At 46.0% G+C, this 17,978-nt stretch overlaps 7 protein-coding genes across 9 annotated transcripts; 3 read left to right on the top strand and 4 right to left on the bottom strand.

Annotated features, from left to right (window-relative positions):
- Nucleotides 1-88: 88 nt before the first annotated feature.
- On the top strand, nt 89-2,443 carry LOC122626112 (protein RRNAD1). Of its 2 annotated transcripts, XM_043806244.1 has the most exons (6): nt 352-503; nt 611-769; nt 829-1,027; nt 1,084-1,901; nt 1,955-2,145; nt 2,204-2,443. In XM_043806244.1, the coding sequence occupies exons 3-6, from the start codon at nt 1,022-1,024 to the stop codon at nt 2,281-2,283; spliced, it is 1,095 nt and encodes a 364-aa protein (XP_043662179.1). In that variant the 5' UTR covers nt 352-503; nt 611-769; nt 829-1,021; the 3' UTR covers nt 2,284-2,443. The 2 variants fall into 2 exon arrangements, with proteins under 2 accessions (XP_043662178.1, XP_043662179.1); XM_043806243.1 differs by lacking the exon at nt 611-769 and having other exon boundaries at nt 89-503; nt 829-1,023.
- Nucleotides 2,378-4,169, bottom strand: LOC122626113 (zinc carboxypeptidase). Its single transcript, XM_043806245.1, has 2 exons — nt 3,526-4,169; nt 2,378-3,458 (listed from the first exon to the last, which is right to left on the bottom strand). The coding sequence occupies exons 1-2, from the start codon at nt 3,871-3,873 to the stop codon at nt 2,466-2,468; spliced, it is 1,341 nt and encodes a 446-aa protein (XP_043662180.1). The 5' UTR covers nt 3,874-4,169; the 3' UTR covers nt 2,378-2,465.
- A 253-nt stretch (nt 4,170-4,422) lies between these two features.
- On the bottom strand, nt 4,423-6,013 carry LOC122626116 (septin-2). Its single transcript, XM_043806248.1, has one exon. The coding sequence runs from the start codon at nt 5,888-5,890 to the stop codon at nt 4,622-4,624; it is 1,269 nt and encodes a 422-aa protein (XP_043662183.1). The 5' UTR covers nt 5,891-6,013; the 3' UTR covers nt 4,423-4,621.
- Nucleotides 6,014-6,450: 437 nt separating this feature from the next.
- On the top strand, nt 6,451-9,813 carry LOC122626104 (RNA-binding protein spenito). Of its 2 annotated transcripts, XR_006326688.1 has the most exons (4): nt 6,451-6,610; nt 6,774-7,398; nt 7,456-9,340; nt 9,613-9,813. XR_006326688.1 is itself a non-coding variant. In XM_043806231.1 (3 exons), the coding sequence occupies exons 2-3, from the start codon at nt 6,848-6,850 to the stop codon at nt 9,284-9,286; spliced, it is 2,382 nt and encodes a 793-aa protein (XP_043662166.1). In that variant the 5' UTR covers nt 6,451-6,610; nt 6,774-6,847; the 3' UTR covers nt 9,287-9,813. The 2 variants fall into 2 exon arrangements, 1 of the variants encoding a protein (XP_043662166.1); XM_043806231.1 differs by having other exon boundaries at nt 7,456-9,813.
- Nucleotides 9,814-10,711: 898 nt separating this feature from the next.
- LOC122626122 (dynein light chain Tctex-type protein 2B) lies at nt 10,712-12,014 on the bottom strand. The gene is made up of 4 exons (XM_043806265.1): nt 11,806-12,014; nt 11,251-11,331; nt 10,991-11,190; nt 10,712-10,939 (listed from the first exon to the last, which is right to left on the bottom strand). Exons 1-4 carry the CDS (start codon nt 11,926-11,928, stop codon nt 10,774-10,776), a joined length of 570 nt encoding a protein of 189 aa, XP_043662200.1. The 5' UTR covers nt 11,929-12,014; the 3' UTR covers nt 10,712-10,773.
- A 26-nt stretch (nt 12,015-12,040) lies between these two features.
- LOC122626107 (PX domain-containing protein kinase-like protein) lies at nt 12,041-15,865 on the bottom strand. Its single transcript, XM_043806234.1, has 9 exons — nt 15,758-15,865; nt 15,491-15,678; nt 15,099-15,384; nt 14,632-15,040; nt 14,394-14,575; nt 14,099-14,338; nt 13,732-14,039; nt 13,445-13,637; nt 12,041-13,347 (listed from the first exon to the last, which is right to left on the bottom strand). The coding sequence occupies exons 2-9, from the start codon at nt 15,590-15,592 to the stop codon at nt 13,133-13,135; spliced, it is 1,935 nt and encodes a 644-aa protein (XP_043662169.1). The 5' UTR covers nt 15,593-15,678; nt 15,758-15,865; the 3' UTR covers nt 12,041-13,132.
- Nucleotides 15,866-16,428: 563 nt separating this feature from the next.
- On the top strand, nt 16,429-17,954 carry LOC122626756 (COP9 signalosome complex subunit 4). The gene is made up of 2 exons (XM_043807129.1): nt 16,429-17,096; nt 17,156-17,954. The coding sequence occupies exons 1-2, from the start codon at nt 16,509-16,511 to the stop codon at nt 17,804-17,806; spliced, it is 1,239 nt and encodes a 412-aa protein (XP_043663064.1). The 5' UTR covers nt 16,429-16,508; the 3' UTR covers nt 17,807-17,954.
- Nucleotides 17,955-17,978: the final 24 nt, after the last annotated feature.

Genomic DNA, 17,978 nt, shown 5'->3' with positions numbered 1-17,978 from the left:
TTCGATGTTTTTAAGGCTTATCGAATAATCGGATGAGTGTGAAGTCAGCCTGGGTTTTCTGGTTCCACAATATTCTAAATTTAAATTTGGGCTTAAGATATTTTGCTGTGAGATTGGATTCTTATCTCTCTTAATCTCTCCTAAGATTGAAACCAGTTATTTTCCTCATGTTTACTAATAATAGGAATACCTTCATGTTTAGCATGGTTATCATAATCATAATGGTATGATCTGAATTTATCTAAGTACACCGGGCTTAAATAGAAGTGAAGTATCGCGTTTTGGGAAGAAAACTTTGAAGTCAATTTATCGGCCATTTTTAAATTTTGTTGTCGACTATCGGAAATTGAGCAGCACATGGTTGGCAACTCCAGGGAGGGTAATGTTTTGATGTACAAATATCTAGTATACCTTTGTTAAAAATGTTGGTTGTAAGAGAAAAACTTGAAAAAAGCCTGGAGTTGTTAAAGAAATATGAATGGTTGTTGAATGCCTATGTACTGGTAAGTTAATTTATATCATTTTAAATATTAAGATGCTAGCTTTGTGTTCTACAATATCCCTGTGGGTTCCTCAAGTTATAGTTTCTCCCCATTAACTCAATATCTAGCGATTGCACATTTTGGGGAATTCGTTGTTGCTATTGGTGCGCCTGCTGAAGGGACTTACCGCCGAACTGAATGTTATCTTTGTTTCGTGGGCACCATATCTTTTGTACGTCTATGTTTGCCTCAGTTGATCCTGCAATTTCGTCTCCTAGTTTGTTGCTGTGCGTCGTTCTCCATTATGAAGTCATTACTATATTGATGTAATAATTTTTATTCATAGGACTTTTTCATAGACGATCATTGGGGTAAACTTCCAGGGAATTGGCAGAAGCACTTGGAAAGCGTTCCGCTGGAAAACCTTGGAGAGTTGCTTCAAAATGAGAATACCCAGCTGACATTACCATTGGATCTGAAGGACCTGCAACATGAGCTAAGGAAACTCTGCATCAGCCGAGTACCAAAGGACCCCCCTGATGTTGGTAAAATCCCGTTAGTATTTAAACCAAAATCAGTTTATATATCTTTCTTCACTTAGACCTCCTTCCCTTGCTTACTTCTGGATCACCCAAAGCTGAAACACGTATTCCTAAAACGGGTTAAGCCAAAAAAGCACCATGAAATCATTCGAATGGCCGAAATTTGTGCCCTAAGTCAAAAAAATACTCCTGTCGACTTTATTGTGGATTTTGGGGCTGGTGTCGGTCACCTGGCTCGTGTTTTGGGCTACGGATATGGACTGCGAGTGTGCTGCTATGAGATGCAACCCCATCTCAATCAGCAAGCAACCGAAATTGATTTAAAGCTGGAGTCCATGGCAGCCAAACACCTGTCACAGGATGAGACCAGACACTTTCAGCGACCAGTGCACCTCACACATCGTTTGGAGAGCACCACTAAACCAGAGCAGTTCCTGTCCAGCATTCGGCTGACCCTCAAACTAACAGACGACAATTTCCGATTTGGTGTAATAGGCCTGCATCCCTGTGGCAATCTTGGACCGATACTGATGCGCATGTTTGTCGCCTGTCCGCAGGCCAAGTTTCTTAACTTTGTGGGCTGTTGCTACCAAAAAATGACCACCCAGGCAACCCATCCCAGGGAGCCAGTGCATGGGTACCCATTGAGCAGAGTACTCAAAGATAAAAGCGGGTGCCAACTGAGTTACGAGGCCCGTGAGATCTCCTGCCACGCCATGGAGGTGTATCACGATCGTCTGCTGATTGGGGATTACCAACATCTCCGCATACACTCCCTTAGAGCCGCAGCCGAGCGAATAATAGTGCATCAGTTTCCAGAGCTTCGGCACTGTGCGCTGCGAAATGTAAAGTACTCACCCGGCATGACGTTTCACCAGTAAGATGACCAATTCCAAAGACATATATACAAATCTAATCCATGTTATGCAGATATTTCCAGAAAGCGGTACAGGGTACTCGCTTTGAAGCTCTGGACAGCCGTATTCTAAAGAAAGAACAGACGGAAACAGATTTGGCCAACTGGCAACAAATAGTTTCATTTTACACACTTCGATTAATGATGGCTCCGCTGGTGGAGAGTATTATTCTTTACGATCGCTGCCTGTTTCTAATGGAAAATGGTATAAATCATGTTTTAAAGGCAAACTATATCAATTACTCAAAGCATTTATCTTGCAGAATGTCAAGTACAGATAGAGGCCATATTCGACCCTCGCCTGTCGCCTAGAAACCACATCACCAGGGCCTTGAAGCCGTAACTTTAGTAGGGTAGAATTACCCTAATCTGACCATATATCACGCAAAAGCGTGATCCTTATCGTTTAATGCTATAAGTGTAACCACAACACAGACTTTTGCTTTTATGTCTGTTTATTTTTATAAAGATAAGGTTTATAAAACGTTGAACGTACAAAATGATTACTTCCGAACATTATTGTGCTTACTTGTAGTAGCCCTTCTCTGCTGCCGCCTCCACGATGGTACGAATGGCAGTGAAGGCTTCGCTGGCCGTGGGCTGGATTTCCACAGCGGGCAGGATGAACAAGTCTTGGCTATCTGGTGGACCACGCAGCTCGAAGGTGTAGGCAATCGGAATACCGGCTTCGGCATGCGCCCAATCCATGCTGCCGCCACTCGACGGGTATATGGTCTCATACAGGCTACCACTCACGTAATCCCTACCGCTCTCGGCCTTGATTGCTGCTGATGCCTTCTTGCCAAACTCCTGCAGGTCATCGTAATTGGACACCCGCTCTTTGGTGTAACCATATGGGAACATTAGCATTTGAGAGTAGGAGTGAAGAGCAATGTATGTCTTTATTTGCTCTTTGCCCACATTTGCCCGAATGAACTCAATCAAACGCTGGGTCTCCAGTTCGCTTCCAGCGGAGGGTCCAGCAAAATCGTAGCGGGTGGGGTCACTGCTGGATCCCGTAGAGTTCCAGTGGTCTGGGTAGTTCCTGTTCAGATCCACCCCACGGCAGGTTCCAAACAGCTGACGGTTCTTGCGCCACATTCTGTCGTGCTCAAATGTGTACTTGTAGCCATCTGGATTGACGCAGGGGAAGATAATCCAGTTGTACTCGTTGGCCAGTTTCTGCACGTTCGGATCTTGGGAGGTCAGAAGCTGGTTGATTATATAGGTGGCAGCGGCTGGGGCAATCCACTCCCTGGCATGAATTCCACTCTCAATGAAGATGGCCTTGTTATTATTATTGCTGGTCAGCTTGACGCCCTTGATTGCGTTGCCCTGAGTGCTGCTGCCCATATCCAGTACGGTCACACGTGCTGGGTACTTCTCGGCCATTTTATCCAGCCACTCGTAGATGGTCTTCAGGTGAAAGAAGTGCTGCCAGTCGAGCTGCGAGGCATCAATGCTTTCCGGTAAAACTTCGCCCAGATTGCGATCGATCTTCTCTTGAAAGTTGTAGGTCTGACAAGGAAATTCTCGTTTAGTACACATACAAGTAATTTATTGCTTACTATTTCCAAGAACTCACCAGAATTCGATGTTTAACTTTGTAGGTCTTCAGCAGATCTGCAATATCTGCCACGCGATGCGCAGCAACCAGAATGGACAACTTTTGGCCAACCTCGCGAGCATGGCCGATGAATGTGAGGCTGTCACTCTGCTCCTCCAGCTTCTGGAAAAGTTCAATCTGCTCTTGGTTCTCAAACTCCACGTTGTAAATGCGGTAGTTGTCGTAGCGGGCCTGGTCTGGAGGAGTTTCGTGGCAGCCAGAGTCCGTAGCCACCGGGCACATTCCACTATTCAAATTAGTACCGCTCGCTGCCATCGCCACACACAGAATGACTAACCATTGCGTTCCGATCTGCGGTGCTAGCATATTTATAATTTTGTTTCCAATTTTTCCACTTAGCGTGACAGAGAACGAGTGAGAGGCGGCGAGAGGTAGATATTGCTATCGCTATCAGCGAAGTCCAAAGAAGGGGCACCTAACGGGAGGGGCAGGAAAACCTGATGTTCATCCACAGCTGTGCGTATAATCCAGGGTTTTAGGCAAGCAAATTTCGCAGAGGCATTGGCATTATGTCCGTCATAAAACAATTCCGTGAAAAGTATCCTATTTCGATCATAAGCACGGAAAATACAGTCTGGAATGTACGATAATACGACTGGATTACAGAGAATGCTGGCCAAAAATTACCGTAAATATGTACATATATGTATATGTACATATACATATGTGTAACTTTGTATATTTTACAACTATGTATACTTCTTTCCATAATTTGGTATTTTTAAATAACTGTAAACTGTATACTCTTATCATATGCTACACATATATCGTACTTAATATTATATTTCATATTTTTATTGTATTTAATTATACAACTAAAAACTGTACATTAAATATTCTTTGTAATTGTTGAGTTGGAAATCATAGTATTTTTAAATCTTGATGGTATTACTTTGAAATAAAATATCAAAATTAGTATATATCTTAGTATAGGTACGTATGTACATATGTACATACGGTGAAGGCTAAAGTATTATTTGTAGAAATTCGGTAGTTTTATAAAAGTGAATGTCTGTTAAGACTCCCAAAGTCGAACAAAGACTTTAAAGATGAACTACTTCTTTTTGCCCCTGCCCAAGGTGAGAGTGTGCGAACCATTGGCCAGCTGGAGCCTACGACGCTGCAGCTCTTGGCATTCCTCCTCCAGCTGGCGACGGGACTCCTCAAGTTGGGCCTTTTCCTCCAGATGCTCCCGCTTTAGCCGGTCGAACTTGGTGTGCAATTCCTTTTCGTTGTCCTTTAGCTCGTTCTCCTTCAGCTTGACCCGCTGAACAAACATTTGGCGCACTTCCTCCTCTTTGGCCTGCAGGCAAGCCAGATGGTCGGATCGCTTCAACTCAAAGGTCTGCTGGAAGGACACCGGCTGGTTGTTGCTGTCTACATCTACAAATCCTATTTGTTGTAGGCGCCGCTGGCGGAAAAGCTCATAATGGCGTGTGTGAGTCAGTTCGCGCAGATCCTCCATATTAGTGCGTATGAGCATCTCGCGCAGTTTCACAAAGTCGCAGTGCGACTCGTTTTCTATGTGCACCGCTCCCCAAGGATATTGACGGGCACGAACCTGCTTACCGGCAACCTTCACGAACTCCGTACTGCCAACAACGGCAAAGGGAAGATGACCGTTCATCGAGGCATTGGTTTCGGACGCAGTTTCGTCGTCCATGGGAAACTGGTAGATACACACATTGTTCCGCCGTAGTTCGTGCATTATACGTTCCTTAAAGCCTGGTAGCTCCGACTTGGAGATTGTGTCGGCCTTCGCGATCACGGGAATGATGTTTACCCGGGTGTCCAGTTGCTTCATGCACACCAAATCCATCGCTTTCAGACCATGGCCCGTGGGGCAGATAAAGTACAGGCAGGCGTGAACGCGTCCATCATGAGCACTGGCCATCGCACGCTGAATCTTGAGCTCTTCCTGCAAATACGCTTCAAATTGGCTATCTATGTACTCCACCAATGCCTTGTAGCTGTCCGCTTTATTAACCTGATCGCCGTATCCGATCGTGTCACAAACGGTCAGCTTCAAGCGAACGTTGCTCTCCTGCAGCTCGTAGGTATTTGCCTTCAGCTTCACATTGGGTAGGCTGTGCGGGCTGGGTGTAGATCCAAAGTTGGTATTGAACAGTGTGTCCATGAGCGTGGATTTCCCGAGTGCGGTCTCGCCGATGCACAGAATGTTGAAGCTAAAGCCATTCTGGACGCTTTTGTTGACCAGCTGGTCCGGTAGCGTGTCGAACCCCACGTGACCGCCCAATTGAAGCTGCCTGGGGGCTTTGGTCACCACCTCCTGCGTTTTCTTTTCGGTTAAAAGATGAACCATTTCGCTATTGCTTTCGTTATTACAATGCCAATACCTAGCCGCAGGCGCATCTCTTTATACCCGAAAATCTCGTATGTGCAGCCTGTGTAAAGCCCAGTCCTTTTTTTTAATAATCCGTTTGGGTTTTCGTACATCTGGTGGTATACCGAGAATTGAACTGCATCTAACAGTTTTCTACCTGCGATTCCTTTTACCTGAAGCCTTGACGGTTTTAAATGCAGTGCCGCCTTAGTTGCTTATCGAGGCAGTTCTGCCCGATTGCATTGACTAAAAACAGCCAACTTTTATAGCCATAAACACTTACACAACCAGTATACGTCGTGTACATGTATCGCGTTGTTGTTATCTCGCATTCAAAGGTTCAGAACAGAAAATATTTGAGAGCTGGTACTTAAGCCGATGCAACTCTTATTTTTATTCTTAAGTTCACAGAAATGTATTACCGAAAATATAAACGTATTAAAACTACTTTGAGAATTTATATTATTTTAACTATTGTATTATAACAAACCTACCTTTTGGCTATAAAATGGGCCAAACTGGCTCGATAACATGAGCGGGACCAGCACACCGATAGCCAACACTTATAGTTATCGATAGCGCTTTCCACTTTCGACGCATACAGAATTATAAAAGCCGGAGAAAATTTATGAATCTGTGGATTATCCACTATTTAATAGTAATCTAGCACTTAAAAAACATCAAAAAGAGCCGGAAGTGGTAAGAACTCTAAAAACGATCTGAAGTGCTCGGATTTTTTAATATTTTCGCTTAAAGCGATTTTCTTTGTCTTGGGGGCACCGCCATTTTCTTTTCACCTGGCCGCCGCTTGCCTTCTTCCCCTTCGCCAGTACTTTCACAAAGTAACTCAAATTTTTCGCAGAATCCCCGGAACTAAATTGCCAGAAAGTTCTTCGGCAGCACAACCCGAGTTAAAGCGCCCCGGAATAGCCGCCCATGAGTAGTCATCGAGACGGAGCCGGAGCCGATCGAATCACAATCAAAATTCACAACATGAAGCGTAGCGCCTCGCGCTCCCCGGGCCCGGCCTCCAGGAGCAGTTTGTCGCGCAACTCCCGGAGCATGGGTCGTGGGTACGACAACGGCAGCGGTGTGCCTGGCGATTCACCGGAGCGCCTGTCGCCGGACCGTATGCGACGTCGATTAGACCGCTCGCCGAGCCGTTATGGCTCTCCGCACCGGGAGCCCTACATGCGTGGTCCTCCGCCCGCAGAACGACCAGCTGGTTACAAGGTACTTTGCGTCAGCGCACTGCCGCCGAAGGCTCCGGACGATTTCATCGAAGAGACACTGTACCGCGAGTACAAGAAGTTTGGTGATTTTAGCGTGCGACTGGCGCACGACTTGGATGAACGGGTTGCTTACGTTTGCTTTCGAACCCCTGAAGATGCACGAGAAGCGAAACATCATAAGCCGCGCCTGATCATCTACGACAAGATGGCCATTGTGGAGCCGGTGTACAAGTCCACAACCAGACCGGAGTATAGGTGGGATTATTTTACATTTTTTTTTGGTAGCCTTGCCTAATCTTAGATGCCTTGCAGACCACGCGGGCACTCAATGTCCCCACCGGACTACGAACGTTACCACTACTCACGGTCCCCCATGGGCCAAGGCGTTCCTTTGGATCACCGTCGACCTCCGATTGATCCCTACGACCGCTACGGTCCTCCCCATATGCATCCGCACGCAGTCCATCCACGTGATTACCGCCCATTGCACCATGATTATCCTCATCCGCCACGCGGACCACCTCTACATCGAGGCGGCCATCCGCATCACCTTCACGGCCATGCGCCGCCGCATCAGTATGCTCCAATGAGGCCATTGGCACCCCGCCCACACGCTCCTTATGAAAAGCCTGAGAGCAAGAAGGACAAATTCCCCAATTACTTACACCATGTGCAGCCTGAAGATGATCCCCTTTCTACGCGCACACTATTTGCAGGAAATCTGGAGGTTACCATCGCCGACGACGAACTGCGTCGTATCTTTGGCAAATACGGAGTTGTAGATGACATTGACATCAAACGCCCGCCGCCGGGTACGGGGAACGCGTTCGCGTTTGTACGTTACCAGAACTTGGATATGGCTCACCGTGCGAAAATCGAATTGTCCGGCCAGTACATTGGCAAGTTTCAGTGCAAGATCGGGTATGGCAAAGTGACTCCGGCAACTCGTATGTGGATCGGAGGCTTAGGTGCCTGGACCTCTGTCACTCAGCTGGAGCGAGAGTTTGATCGTTTCGGCGCGATCAAGAAGATTGAATATCAGAAGGGCGAGCCGTACGCTTATATTCAGTACGAGACGGTGGAGGCAGCCACGGCGGCGGTAAAGGAGATGCGAGGATTCCCATTGGGTGGACCCGAGCGTCGACTTCGTACGGACTTCGCTGAGTTGCCCGGCGCCACACCGGCAACACCTTTCAAGAGCTCAAAGCCGCCATATGATGAAAGTGCGTTGGAGTACAGACGTCCGGAATATGATCCGTATTATGAAGAGTCCGCGGCCTACGCTCCGCGTGGTGGCTATTCACCGTATCCACCTAGGGGTGGTTACCGTGGACGTGGTGGATATCGTGGACGAGGAAGAGGCATGTACCACTACCACAACGATGTGCATAGGCCACCGCATCCTGGGTCCTTGGCAGGTTCCTCTTCATCGGTTCCTCCTCCCGGTGGAGTGGACGATGAGTGGCGACGCCCTCCAGGAGAATCCTACGACAGGGGAGCCCGCTCCAGCTCTCGCGAACCCGGTGTTGAACGTTCTCGTTCTAGATCCCCATTAAAGCGGGCTCGCTCCCCCGGATCCGACTCTGACAGCTCGACTCGTCGCAACGATGCCCTTGGATCAGCTAGTACGGTTCCAGAGGTGGCGCGCAAGTGCAGCACAGTGTGGACCGGAGCTCTGATCCTTAAGAGCTCATTGTTCCCAGCCAAGTTCCATTTGACGGACGGGGATACGGATATTGTGGAGTCGCTGATGCGCGATGAGGAAGGCAAGCACAATCTACGTATCACCCAGCGACTGCGTTTGGATCCGCCAAAGCTGGACGACGTGCAAAAACGTATTGCATCCTCATCGTCACACGCCATTTTCATGGGCCTGGCCGGCTCCACAATCGACACAAATTGCGACGATGCCAGTGTGCAGACGCGACCACTAAGGAACCTGGTTTCCTATTTAAAGCAGAAGGAGGCGGCTGGCGTGATCTCGCTGCTAAACAAGGAGACGGAGGCTACTGGGGTGTTGTATGCCTTTCCGCCCTGCGACTTTTCTACAGAGCTGCTAAAGCGCACCTGTCACAGTCTAACGGAGGAGGGTCTGAAGGAGGACCACCTGGTGATTGTGGTGGTGCGCGGCGGAACGGCATAAGCTGGAGAGGTTGGCGATGGTGGGGATGGGAAGCAAGTGCTGGACAAACTGGAGGTAATAACTAGCCACGGTGCTCAAGAAAAAACTCCGCCACATTTAATTATAACATAGCAGCCGTAGTCATATCTTAGCTCGCCCTCTTTCAAGAGGAGGATAAACGGGGGCCACATACATGCAAGGGACGTGTATGTGGCACCTCCTAGCACCGCACACACACACACACATGATGCACACATACAGAGAAAGAAGCAGAACCGAGGAGACTTCACCCACACCTCATGACCAAATCCCGAATTAACCAACCATTAATCAACCTTCTTTTGCAGACAGGATCTCTCTTTTGGTTTTATTTCAAGTTCTCGATGTGTTAGTGACAGTGAAGTTTATACACATTTTTCTTTATTGTGCTAAAAAGTTTTAATTGTATCTAAAGCTACCCATACAAATTTCCCAATTTTATTATGATAAAGTGTACAATAGAATGAAAACAACACGAGTAAAAACCAAACATTTTCTAAAAAGCTCCACTCGAGTGTCCGCATATGATCAACAACTAGTGCCAAATAATGTCGATGAAACGTTTTTGTGTTCCTTAATAATGATTTTTCATTTTGATTTGTGTTACGCTGATTTCGTTCTTTCGTTTGTGATCGATGACGAAAATGCAGAGCGACCGAAAGTGCGCCCAGTAGTGGTCTGATTGTCCAGTTGAGTCCAAAATAAGATTGCGAAGTGGCTCCAGAAGTTGTTTGCAGTGCGATTTTCCATCAGTGCGAAGTGCTTAATTCCAGCTGAGTTTCAGTTTCCCCCGATCTGCAAGAGTTTCTTTGGTGTTTATGGCCTCTGGGTGCGTGAAAGTGGCTGGCAATTCCAAATCGTGTTCCGATCCCTGATCAATATCCGTCTTCCATCCGAAGAGAGAACGTCGTGTAGCATTTGCTCCAAAATGTCTATGCTGTTTGATTTGGTTTGGCAATTGTTACATTGGTTTTCTTGTGGCTGCGCTCAACAGAATAGTGTTTTGTTTATAATTTATAAATGCGTTCATGCTACATTTGTTTCAGTGAGTTCAAGTGTCATTCCTCGGACCGAGATCAGTTTATACACAATAATAATCCGAGGAGTTCCCCCAGTGCATGTGCTGTGTATGCGTGTGTTCTCAAATATATTATTTATATATACCAATCGTAATCTATACACTCAGAGGTAGTAATAACGATCAAACGCAGTTATCTTGCATTCGAGTAATTTATGCTTCAAAAAAATATTATATCAAACTATTGTACTGATATTCAAATAAACGACAGCTGTCGAATCCTACGTGTTATACAATCTAGTGTTAAAATTTGTGAGTTATAGTGCAACCAAGTGTGTAAGACAGTGAACCATCTGCTGACCAAGGAAGGTAAAGAAATTAAGCACCAATGCTAGCACCAACTTCAATTTTATTAACAACTGGAACGCGTCGAGGACCTGGAATCTCGATTTCAATCGTAGTACAGGTAAAAGGTGGTGCAGACCGCAAAGTACGAGGGTCTCTCTACGCTATAGGTCACAAATCCGTCCTTTTCAGCATCCCACAGGAAGTTGACCATGGAGTAGAGGCCCTGCATCAGAAACTCGCCCACAGTGACCAGCACTATGTATCGATATCTGGATAGAAATGGTGGTTAGTCGCATAAAGCTTACCATCGAACCAGTCACCTGTCGTAGTTGTCGAGTTTGATGCGGTTTTTGATTTCCTCGCTAACTTGCGCTGCCATGTGCAGCGAGTGCTTGGGATGGAACATGTACTCATCGTTGTAGTGTCGGTTCATTACCGCCTTTATGATGTTCTCCACGCGCTCCTTGTTGAGCGGATTCTTGGACTCCAGGCGGTAAGTGGGCATGAACCGCATGGTGGGCTAGAAATTAGGCAGATTTCAGGGTATAAAGACAGCTGCATGGACATTTAACGGACTCACCTTGGCTGCCGGAGCACCCATCGTCAAGGGAACGCCCATATGGGACTTGGTCAGCGATCCGCGCTGGCTGCTCGCCGGCCTCTGCATGTCGATGAAATGGGAAACCAAATATGTATGTTAGTTAGGCCACAGCCGCGATACCCATACCCACAATAGAATCCCCACAAGATATAGCGTGACTTAGCCAAATTTTAGACGAACCGTGTGGTTCCCGTGTTCACATCCAGTTACAAGCATCAATTTATTAAAAACACATCAATATCCCATTGTAACCATAATGGCAAAATCAATCGTATACCTTCTCACGCTCCTGGCCCAGGCAAAGATTCACTAGCCCCGACCAGTTCTTCGCTGCTGCGGCTGCCATTCTTTATGAATTAATGGAATTGACTCGGCTCGAGTGCGTAGAGGCTACCCATAAAACCACAAATGATTATGCCATTAAGTCATTCCCTGCCAGATAACCTGACGGCCTGTCGCCGTGGCAATTCGTGGCGTTTGGATTTGTTGAATCAATACCAGTGAAATTATGCGCCACTTGTCAGCCCAACTTACCGGCTTACTGCCCTCGGCCGACTTTTCCTTTTTCTCCTTTTTTCCCTTTCCAGTTTCCGCCTCCTTGGCGGAGGGCTCTGGCACGGCATCCTTGCTACGCCGCTCTTCCGGAGAGTCGCCCATGATCACAATGTTTAACTTAAAATGCTTTATAGAACTAGACTGGAGTAAAAATATACTACCTGAAGCTACGATGAAAAATAAGAGCCTTCTTAGATTGTCAGAAATTGAAAGATGAGCTTACAACAATTAGTTTACACTTTATTTGGTTTGCAATATGTGTGGGAATATACTTCACATTTCGAGTCGGTCTTGCATTTAAAGTATATATATCAAACATATACACAGTCAGTAGACAATAATACACATCCAAGTTACGATATTTACGTTATTACTGGGTGCTCTTGTGGCCACAAAACACCAATTACATATATATACACATATTAATATAAATATACTCGATACGTTTGGATTCGGTTAAATACACACCTAATAAATTATCTATAAGAAGTTAAACAATAACAGTGCGAGTTCTTTGCCACATATTCTTTTCTTTGTCTGTTGCTTTAATTTTTTTGAGTCCAGGACTCCGTGTATGTCTGTAACGAACAGTTGAGTGTTTTTGAAACATTCGTGGCTCTTCGAAATATTAAAACTCAAACTCAGTTACAAAACCTGCAGTACAACTACTACAAATTGGCGATAATACCGCGGTGGTGGAGATAGCACAACACCGAGGAACGATTTCTTAAGACATCTAACATCCATGTATTATGTTGGCCAGTGGGCCATATAAAAGAATAGTGTTTCGTCTAGTGCAAATTTTGGTGCAGACTTATGTAAATATTGGAAAGTTCTAATTTCTCTTTATGTCGTTTCATTCGTATTGTTTTTTGTTTTAAGATTTAGATTCTTTGTTTCCAATTAAGATATTCGTACCAAAGTTAGTTTCAGTCGTGTAGTGGACACATAGGTAAAGCTTTAGTTGCGATCGGAAATCTGCTCGCAAGTGAGTGACATGTAACTTGTTTACATAAATAGACACATTCTTTTTAGCCGATAAATCGTATGCAATGTATGGTGGACACGTATAATATGCAATAATTATAATCAGTGGGTTTCGTTAGTACATATAGTAATTGCTGGATTGTTTTGGGTATATGCTATACTCAGCGGTGTCTTCGATCTGCTGGTTTTCTGTTTCTTACTATGTAAAATGTAGCTTTTGGAATTCGATTAGCTCAAGTTATTTTTGATGGTATCGTTATTTCATAACGCCACATTTGGTCCAAAAATTGTAATGTTTATTAATCTCTCAGTTCCTCAGCTAGTCGTTAGATCGCACTTTGCGCAGCGATCCACGGTTAAACTTGCAGATGGACTCGAGAAGAGCGGTGCGGGTTGGTTCTTCGCCATCGCCGCCTTCAACATCCTCAGACAGCATGTTTGGTGTCGAGGACTGCCGTTCCACCGGTGCGCCAGTCGACGACGGTAATTCCTGATATATGCCGCCTAATTGGGGCCCCGGAGTAAGCGGTGGTGCTGAAAGGAAGACGAAATCGGAAGTGAGTCGTGTAAATTCAAGCAAACGAGCCAACAAACTAATAATTTGAAGCTGTGATCTGATTTGAATAACTACATTTGATGCCGGCCAGTGTGGGCTCCTCGGGAGTGCTGTCGGAGCGGTTGAAGGAGTCGGTCCCACATAACCCACCTATCACCGCGGTGCTGGATGAAGCTGCCGCTGCAGTCGCAGCCACAAGCGACAAGCGTCCATTGTTTGTTTGGATTGAACTTTGCTGCTTTAGCTTCGACTGTTTGTGCTCTAGTTTCTATACGAAAGCATTAAAATAAACGAAAAAAGAAACCAAAAATGAGCTGTGTATGACTGAACTACGTGAAATGTTCGGGCTTTGGGTAACTAACTGCTTTCTGCTTAGACTTCCGCTTTTCCTCCTCAGAGCTCATCAGTTCCTGGACCCGCACAATCCGCTTTTGGTTTTTTACAGACTTTTGTTCGTCCCGGAGCCGGTTCTCGCTCTTGATAGCCGCCTGCTTTAGCAGCTCTTTGGCATTCAATGATAGCTTAAAGTACGGCTTTTCAGCAGTGGTAGCGACGCCGGCGCTCTCAGTTGAAGCATATTGCAAAAAAAATCTGTGACCCAACAATTGCTCCAGCGTCGGCAGGCCAGCTTTGCAAGCTTCCTTGGAAAGAATGCTCTCCAGAAGACATTCTAGAACAACAACAATATTAAAAATTAATGCGTTAGTTATCCAAAAAAAAAAGACTTACTTAGCGCTTCGGGACATTCGGAAATCTGGCGCACAACAGACTCCTGCAGCGGATAACCCATGGCCATTTCGAAAAGGACATGACCAAAACAGTAAACATCTATGGTTTCGATAGCATGGATTTTACTGTGCTGCATGAAAAATGGCCTGTAGAACGCGGGTACGCCCAGCAAAAAGTTCTCGATGTCCAGCAGCTTAACACAATCGTCGACTATCACTATGTTTCCGGAATGTAGGTGACCTTAAAATGTTTTCATTTTTTAAATAAATAGTAGCTTTCAATAGTTTCCTCTTACCATATGCATATCCCTTTGAGTGCAAAAATATTAGAGCCTCTAGAATTTGCTTCCCATATGTAGCCACTTGTTTCATTGAAAGCGCAGTGCGCCCCTTGGGATTGCCGTACTTGCTAAGAAAGGGATTCTTTGGATTCGCGGCCATGCACAAAACATCCTTTAAAGTACCATGCTTGTGAAATCTACGTGGAGACACAAATTCAGTTATATTCTGCGACGGATAACGTGAAATACTGACTTTCTTATGACCAGGCAACCGTTTTCGGTGTGTGCTGCCAGGAGAACCGGCTCGATGTGCGGATGCTGCAGGCCCATTAAGCTTTTCATTATGCCCCCGATTTCTTTTTCGTCGATAAACTTGTCGGGTCCGTACTCCAGCCACTCAGCTATCACCTCTGACCCGGGATCTAAGGTTCCGGCGTCGATGGAGTGACCGCTGCCATTGCTGCTCCCAGCGGCAAAATGTTTGCTCTGGTGCGTCTGTGAGCCGCTCTTAACCAGTTGTTTGTTGCTGCTTTTCTCAGGCGGCTTTGTAGTAACCTTAAAGTAGTGCTTTCGAAGGCGCCAGCCTATGGCGCCCATACTTCCACCCAGCAACCATGTAGCGTCGTTGCGCAGGCAGAGCATGGCATTCTGCACGGCATGGTCTGTAAAGGAATGGATGATATTGATTATAAGGCCTTTTTCATTAGCATATGAACTCACCGTGAAAGGACTGCGAGTAACTCTCGGGATCCACAAAGCGCTTGGCTGGCAGCGAGGAGGCCAATATGGGATTCATTAGTACGGCGTTTATGTACTCTTGTAGGGCTTGCTTCCGTTCAGCTATGAACTCCGGGCGCATGTTACCAAAGATGCGTTTGCGAGGCAGCGGCAGCTTGATGCCGGAGACGCGGAGAGACTTGTCCAGTTGGTCAAAGTCATTGTAGCGGCGCAGAACGGTCCAGTAGTCTTTGTTGCTGGCGCCCCTCCACACGCGCAGCAGGTACTCCTGCAAGCAGACACATACACAGTCACATTCGCCGCTTGCATGAAATCATCAACAATTATTGATTTTTCGCTGGGCTCAGCAGGTCTTCCCCTCGCGATCTAATTACCGTATGTCCGGTGACCTCCTGGACTGCGGTTATCTCGCAGCTCAGCGCCTGGGTGTCGTCAATTGGCAATTTTCGTTCATATCTGCTCGCAAATACGGCCATTGGACTCCTTTGGATACATTTTCCACTTCACTCGTCAAGCTGCGCTGCTGTTGAAAGTGTATGTATGTGTGGGCCTGGCCTCCACCCTTTTCGAAAAGAAGTGGAATGGAATGGTCTTTGCAATGAATATCTTGAGTTTCTAAATGAAACTCCAGCTATTAGCACCTGCAGATTGTCTTTGTACCGAGTTTAATACAGTTTTCGCAGCCCAATTGGACCCCACTCAGATATATTTTTCACTGTTTACTGCAGCGCACTGTCATTTTCATATCGATATTTCCATGTATGTAGGTATCGATAGTCTGCAGCACAACGGTTCCGCCAGAAGCCAGGCGCAAATTTTAAAAAGAAGTGTGTTGCTTATCGCGTAAAATTATAGAAATGAATTATTTCATTGGGACAATATTTGCAAGCTGATGCATTAAGTAGAATTAAAAACCTTACTGAATCTTCTTAAGGCTTTCTTTACCAATGCCATAATTTGGTAATACTGTCATTCATAAACATTTTATTTGGGGATTAAAACAGTAATGCAAATGTAAACCTTGTTAAGACACCTTTAAATTTTTAATTTTACTTTTAAAATGTCATGTTCTTAATTATATCGTTTATCCTCCTCAGGTTACAAATTTTTCGATATATGTATATTTAAATGTCTAACTTTTGGCTATAGCCGAAACCGTAATATGGACGGCTATAACCTCTGTTTAAGAATTCACACATAAGTAATAATAAGTTAAAAAAAAGTATAAAAAAGGAATGCGCTGAGTATCACCATCGAAAATTATCCAACACCAGCTAGATAAAAGCTGAGCGTCCTGCACTATCCCGGCCTGATTTGCGAGCTATCGATAACTGGGATGAGCTTGCGTTGTTGTTCTTAGCTAGTGCGAAGTAATTGGGAAAACAAGTGAACATGGCCGCAAACTATGCAAAAACGATCAAGGGCATCTCGACGGGGGCTCTGCGCAACCAGCTGATGGGCCTGATCAACTTCACTGGCACCCACAAAGACCAAGCGGACAAGTATCGCCAGCTGCTGAAGACTGTGCTGGCGAACACCGGCCAAGAGTTGATCGATGGGCTCCGGCTCTTTGTGGAGGCCATTGTGAACGAGCACGTCAGCCTTGTAATTTCGCGGCAGATCCTTAACGATGTGGGCAGCGAGCTGAGCAAGTTACCTGACGACCTGTCCAAGCAGCTCTCTCATTTCACTCTGGAAAAGGTCAATCCGCGCGTCATCTCCTTCGAGGAGCAAGTGGCCGGCATTCGTTTCCACCTGGCCAACATCTATGAGCGAAACCAGCAGTGGCGCGATGCGGCCACAGTGCTAGTTGGCATTCCTTTAGAGACAGGCCAGAAGCAGTACTCTGTGGAGTGCAAGTTGGGCACCTACTTAAAGATCGCTCGACTCTATCTGGAGGACAACGATTCTGTGCAGGCGGAGCTGTTCATCAACCGGGCATCGCTCCTCCAGGCCGAAACTAATTCCGAGGAGTTGCAGGTAAATTGGTTCTTAAAGCCATTTTGGATGGGTAGTCTATTAAAAATCATATTTTTAAGGTACTATACAAAGTCTGTTATGCCAGAGTCCTGGATTATAGGCGCAAGTTCATCGAGGCCGCCCAGCGATATAACGAACTCTCTTACCGCAAGATAGTCGACCAAGGCGAGAGAATGACGGCACTGAAGAAAGCGCTCATCTGTACAGTCCTTGCCTCTGCCGGGCAGCAGCGTTCCCGCATGCTGGCTACTCTTTTTAAGGACGAACGCTGTCAGCACTTGCCGGCCTACGGAATTTTGGAAAAGATGTACTTGGAGCGCATCATTCGGCGCTCCGAGCTACAGGAGTTCGAGGCACTGCTGCAGGACCACCAAAAGGCTGCCACTCCCGATGGCTCCTCGATTCTGGATCGCGCTGTTTTCGAACACAATCTGTTGTCGGCAAGTAAGCTGTACAACAATATAACTTTTGAGGAGCTAGGCGCTCTGCTGGATATACCCGCAGCTAAGGCAGAGAAGATTGCCTCCCAGATGATAACCGAAGGTCGCATGAACGGGCACATCGATCAGATCTCGGGCATTGTCCACTTCGAAAACCGAGAACTACTGCCTCAGTGGGATAGACAGATACAGTCGCTATGCTATCAAGTTAATTCCATAATAGAGAAGATAAGTGTCGCCGAGCCCGATTGGCTGGATAACCTGAACTGAATCAGGCTCTCACCATCCCATCTTCCCCCACTCATCTTCATTTTCCTTTGAGACGGCATATAGGAACGCAGTAAATCGGAGGATAAAACCCGCGACTGCGATAGAATTCATTTTTGAATTATAAAAATAAATGAAATTATGTACATTATCGATCCTGTGGAACCAAAAAGAA

Source organism: Drosophila teissieri, chromosome 2L (genome assembly GCF_016746235.2).
Source record: "Drosophila teissieri strain GT53w chromosome 2L, Prin_Dtei_1.1, whole genome shotgun sequence".
Classification (NCBI taxonomy): Eukaryota; Metazoa; Arthropoda; class Insecta; order Diptera; family Drosophilidae; genus Drosophila; species Drosophila teissieri.
The sequence above is the reverse complement of the archived record's forward strand: the minus strand, read 5'-3'. Positions and strand labels throughout refer to the sequence as shown.

What these genes read in the sequence shown, in the direction of transcription:
- LOC122626116 (XM_043806248.1), bottom strand. Translation starts at nt 5,890, where the DNA reads ATGGTTCATCTTTTAACCGAAAAGAAAACGCAGGAGGTGGTGACCAAA.
- LOC122626107 (XM_043806234.1), bottom strand. Translation starts at nt 15,592, where the DNA reads ATGGCCGTATTTGCGAGCAGATATGAACGAAAATTGCCAATTGACGAC. An exon ending in AGGAGGTCACCGGACATACG is followed by an intron (nt 15,385 to 15,490) that starts GTAATTAGATCG and finishes GTCTGCTTGCAG; the next exon opens with GAGTACCTGCTGCGCGTGTG. An exon ending in GGAAGTCTAAGCAGAAAGCA is followed by an intron (nt 13,638 to 13,731) that starts GTTAGTTACCCA and finishes GCTTTCGTATAG; the next exon opens with AAACTAGAGCACAAACAGTC.
- LOC122626112 (XM_043806243.1), top strand. Translation starts at nt 423, where the DNA reads ATGTTGGTTGTAAGAGAAAAACTTGAAAAAAGCCTGGAGTTGTTAAAG. An exon ending in TACCAAAGGACCCCCCTGAT is followed by an intron (nt 1,024 to 1,083) that starts GTTGGTAAAATC and finishes TTCTTCACTTAG; the next exon opens with ACCTCCTTCCCTTGCTTACT. An exon ending in CCCGGCATGACGTTTCACCA is followed by an intron (nt 1,902 to 1,954) that starts GTAAGATGACCA and finishes CATGTTATGCAG; the next exon opens with ATATTTCCAGAAAGCGGTAC.
- LOC122626113 (XM_043806245.1), bottom strand. Translation starts at nt 3,873, where the DNA reads ATGCTAGCACCGCAGATCGGAACGCAATGGTTAGTCATTCTGTGTGTG. An exon ending in AAGTTAAACATCGAATTCTG is followed by an intron (nt 3,459 to 3,525) that starts GTGAGTTCTTGG and finishes TTTCCTTGTCAG; the next exon opens with ACCTACAACTTTCAAGAGAA.
- LOC122626122 (XM_043806265.1), bottom strand. Translation starts at nt 11,928, where the DNA reads ATGGGCGACTCTCCGGAAGAGCGGCGTAGCAAGGATGCCGTGCCAGAG. An exon ending in TGGGTGCTCCGGCAGCCAAG is followed by an intron (nt 11,191 to 11,250) that starts GTGAGTCCGTTA and finishes CCTAATTTCTAG; the next exon opens with CCCACCATGCGGTTCATGCC. An exon ending in AAACTCGACAACTACGACAG is followed by an intron (nt 10,940 to 10,990) that starts GTGACTGGTTCG and finishes ATTTCTATCCAG; the next exon opens with ATATCGATACATAGTGCTGG.
- LOC122626104 (XM_043806231.1), top strand. Translation starts at nt 6,848, where the DNA reads ATGAGTAGTCATCGAGACGGAGCCGGAGCCGATCGAATCACAATCAAA. An exon ending in ACAACCAGACCGGAGTATAG is followed by an intron (nt 7,399 to 7,455) that starts GTGGGATTATTT and finishes GATGCCTTGCAG; the next exon opens with ACCACGCGGGCACTCAATGT.
- LOC122626756 (XM_043807129.1), top strand. Translation starts at nt 16,509, where the DNA reads ATGGCCGCAAACTATGCAAAAACGATCAAGGGCATCTCGACGGGGGCT. An exon ending in CTAATTCCGAGGAGTTGCAG is followed by an intron (nt 17,097 to 17,155) that starts GTAAATTGGTTC and finishes CATATTTTTAAG; the next exon opens with GTACTATACAAAGTCTGTTA.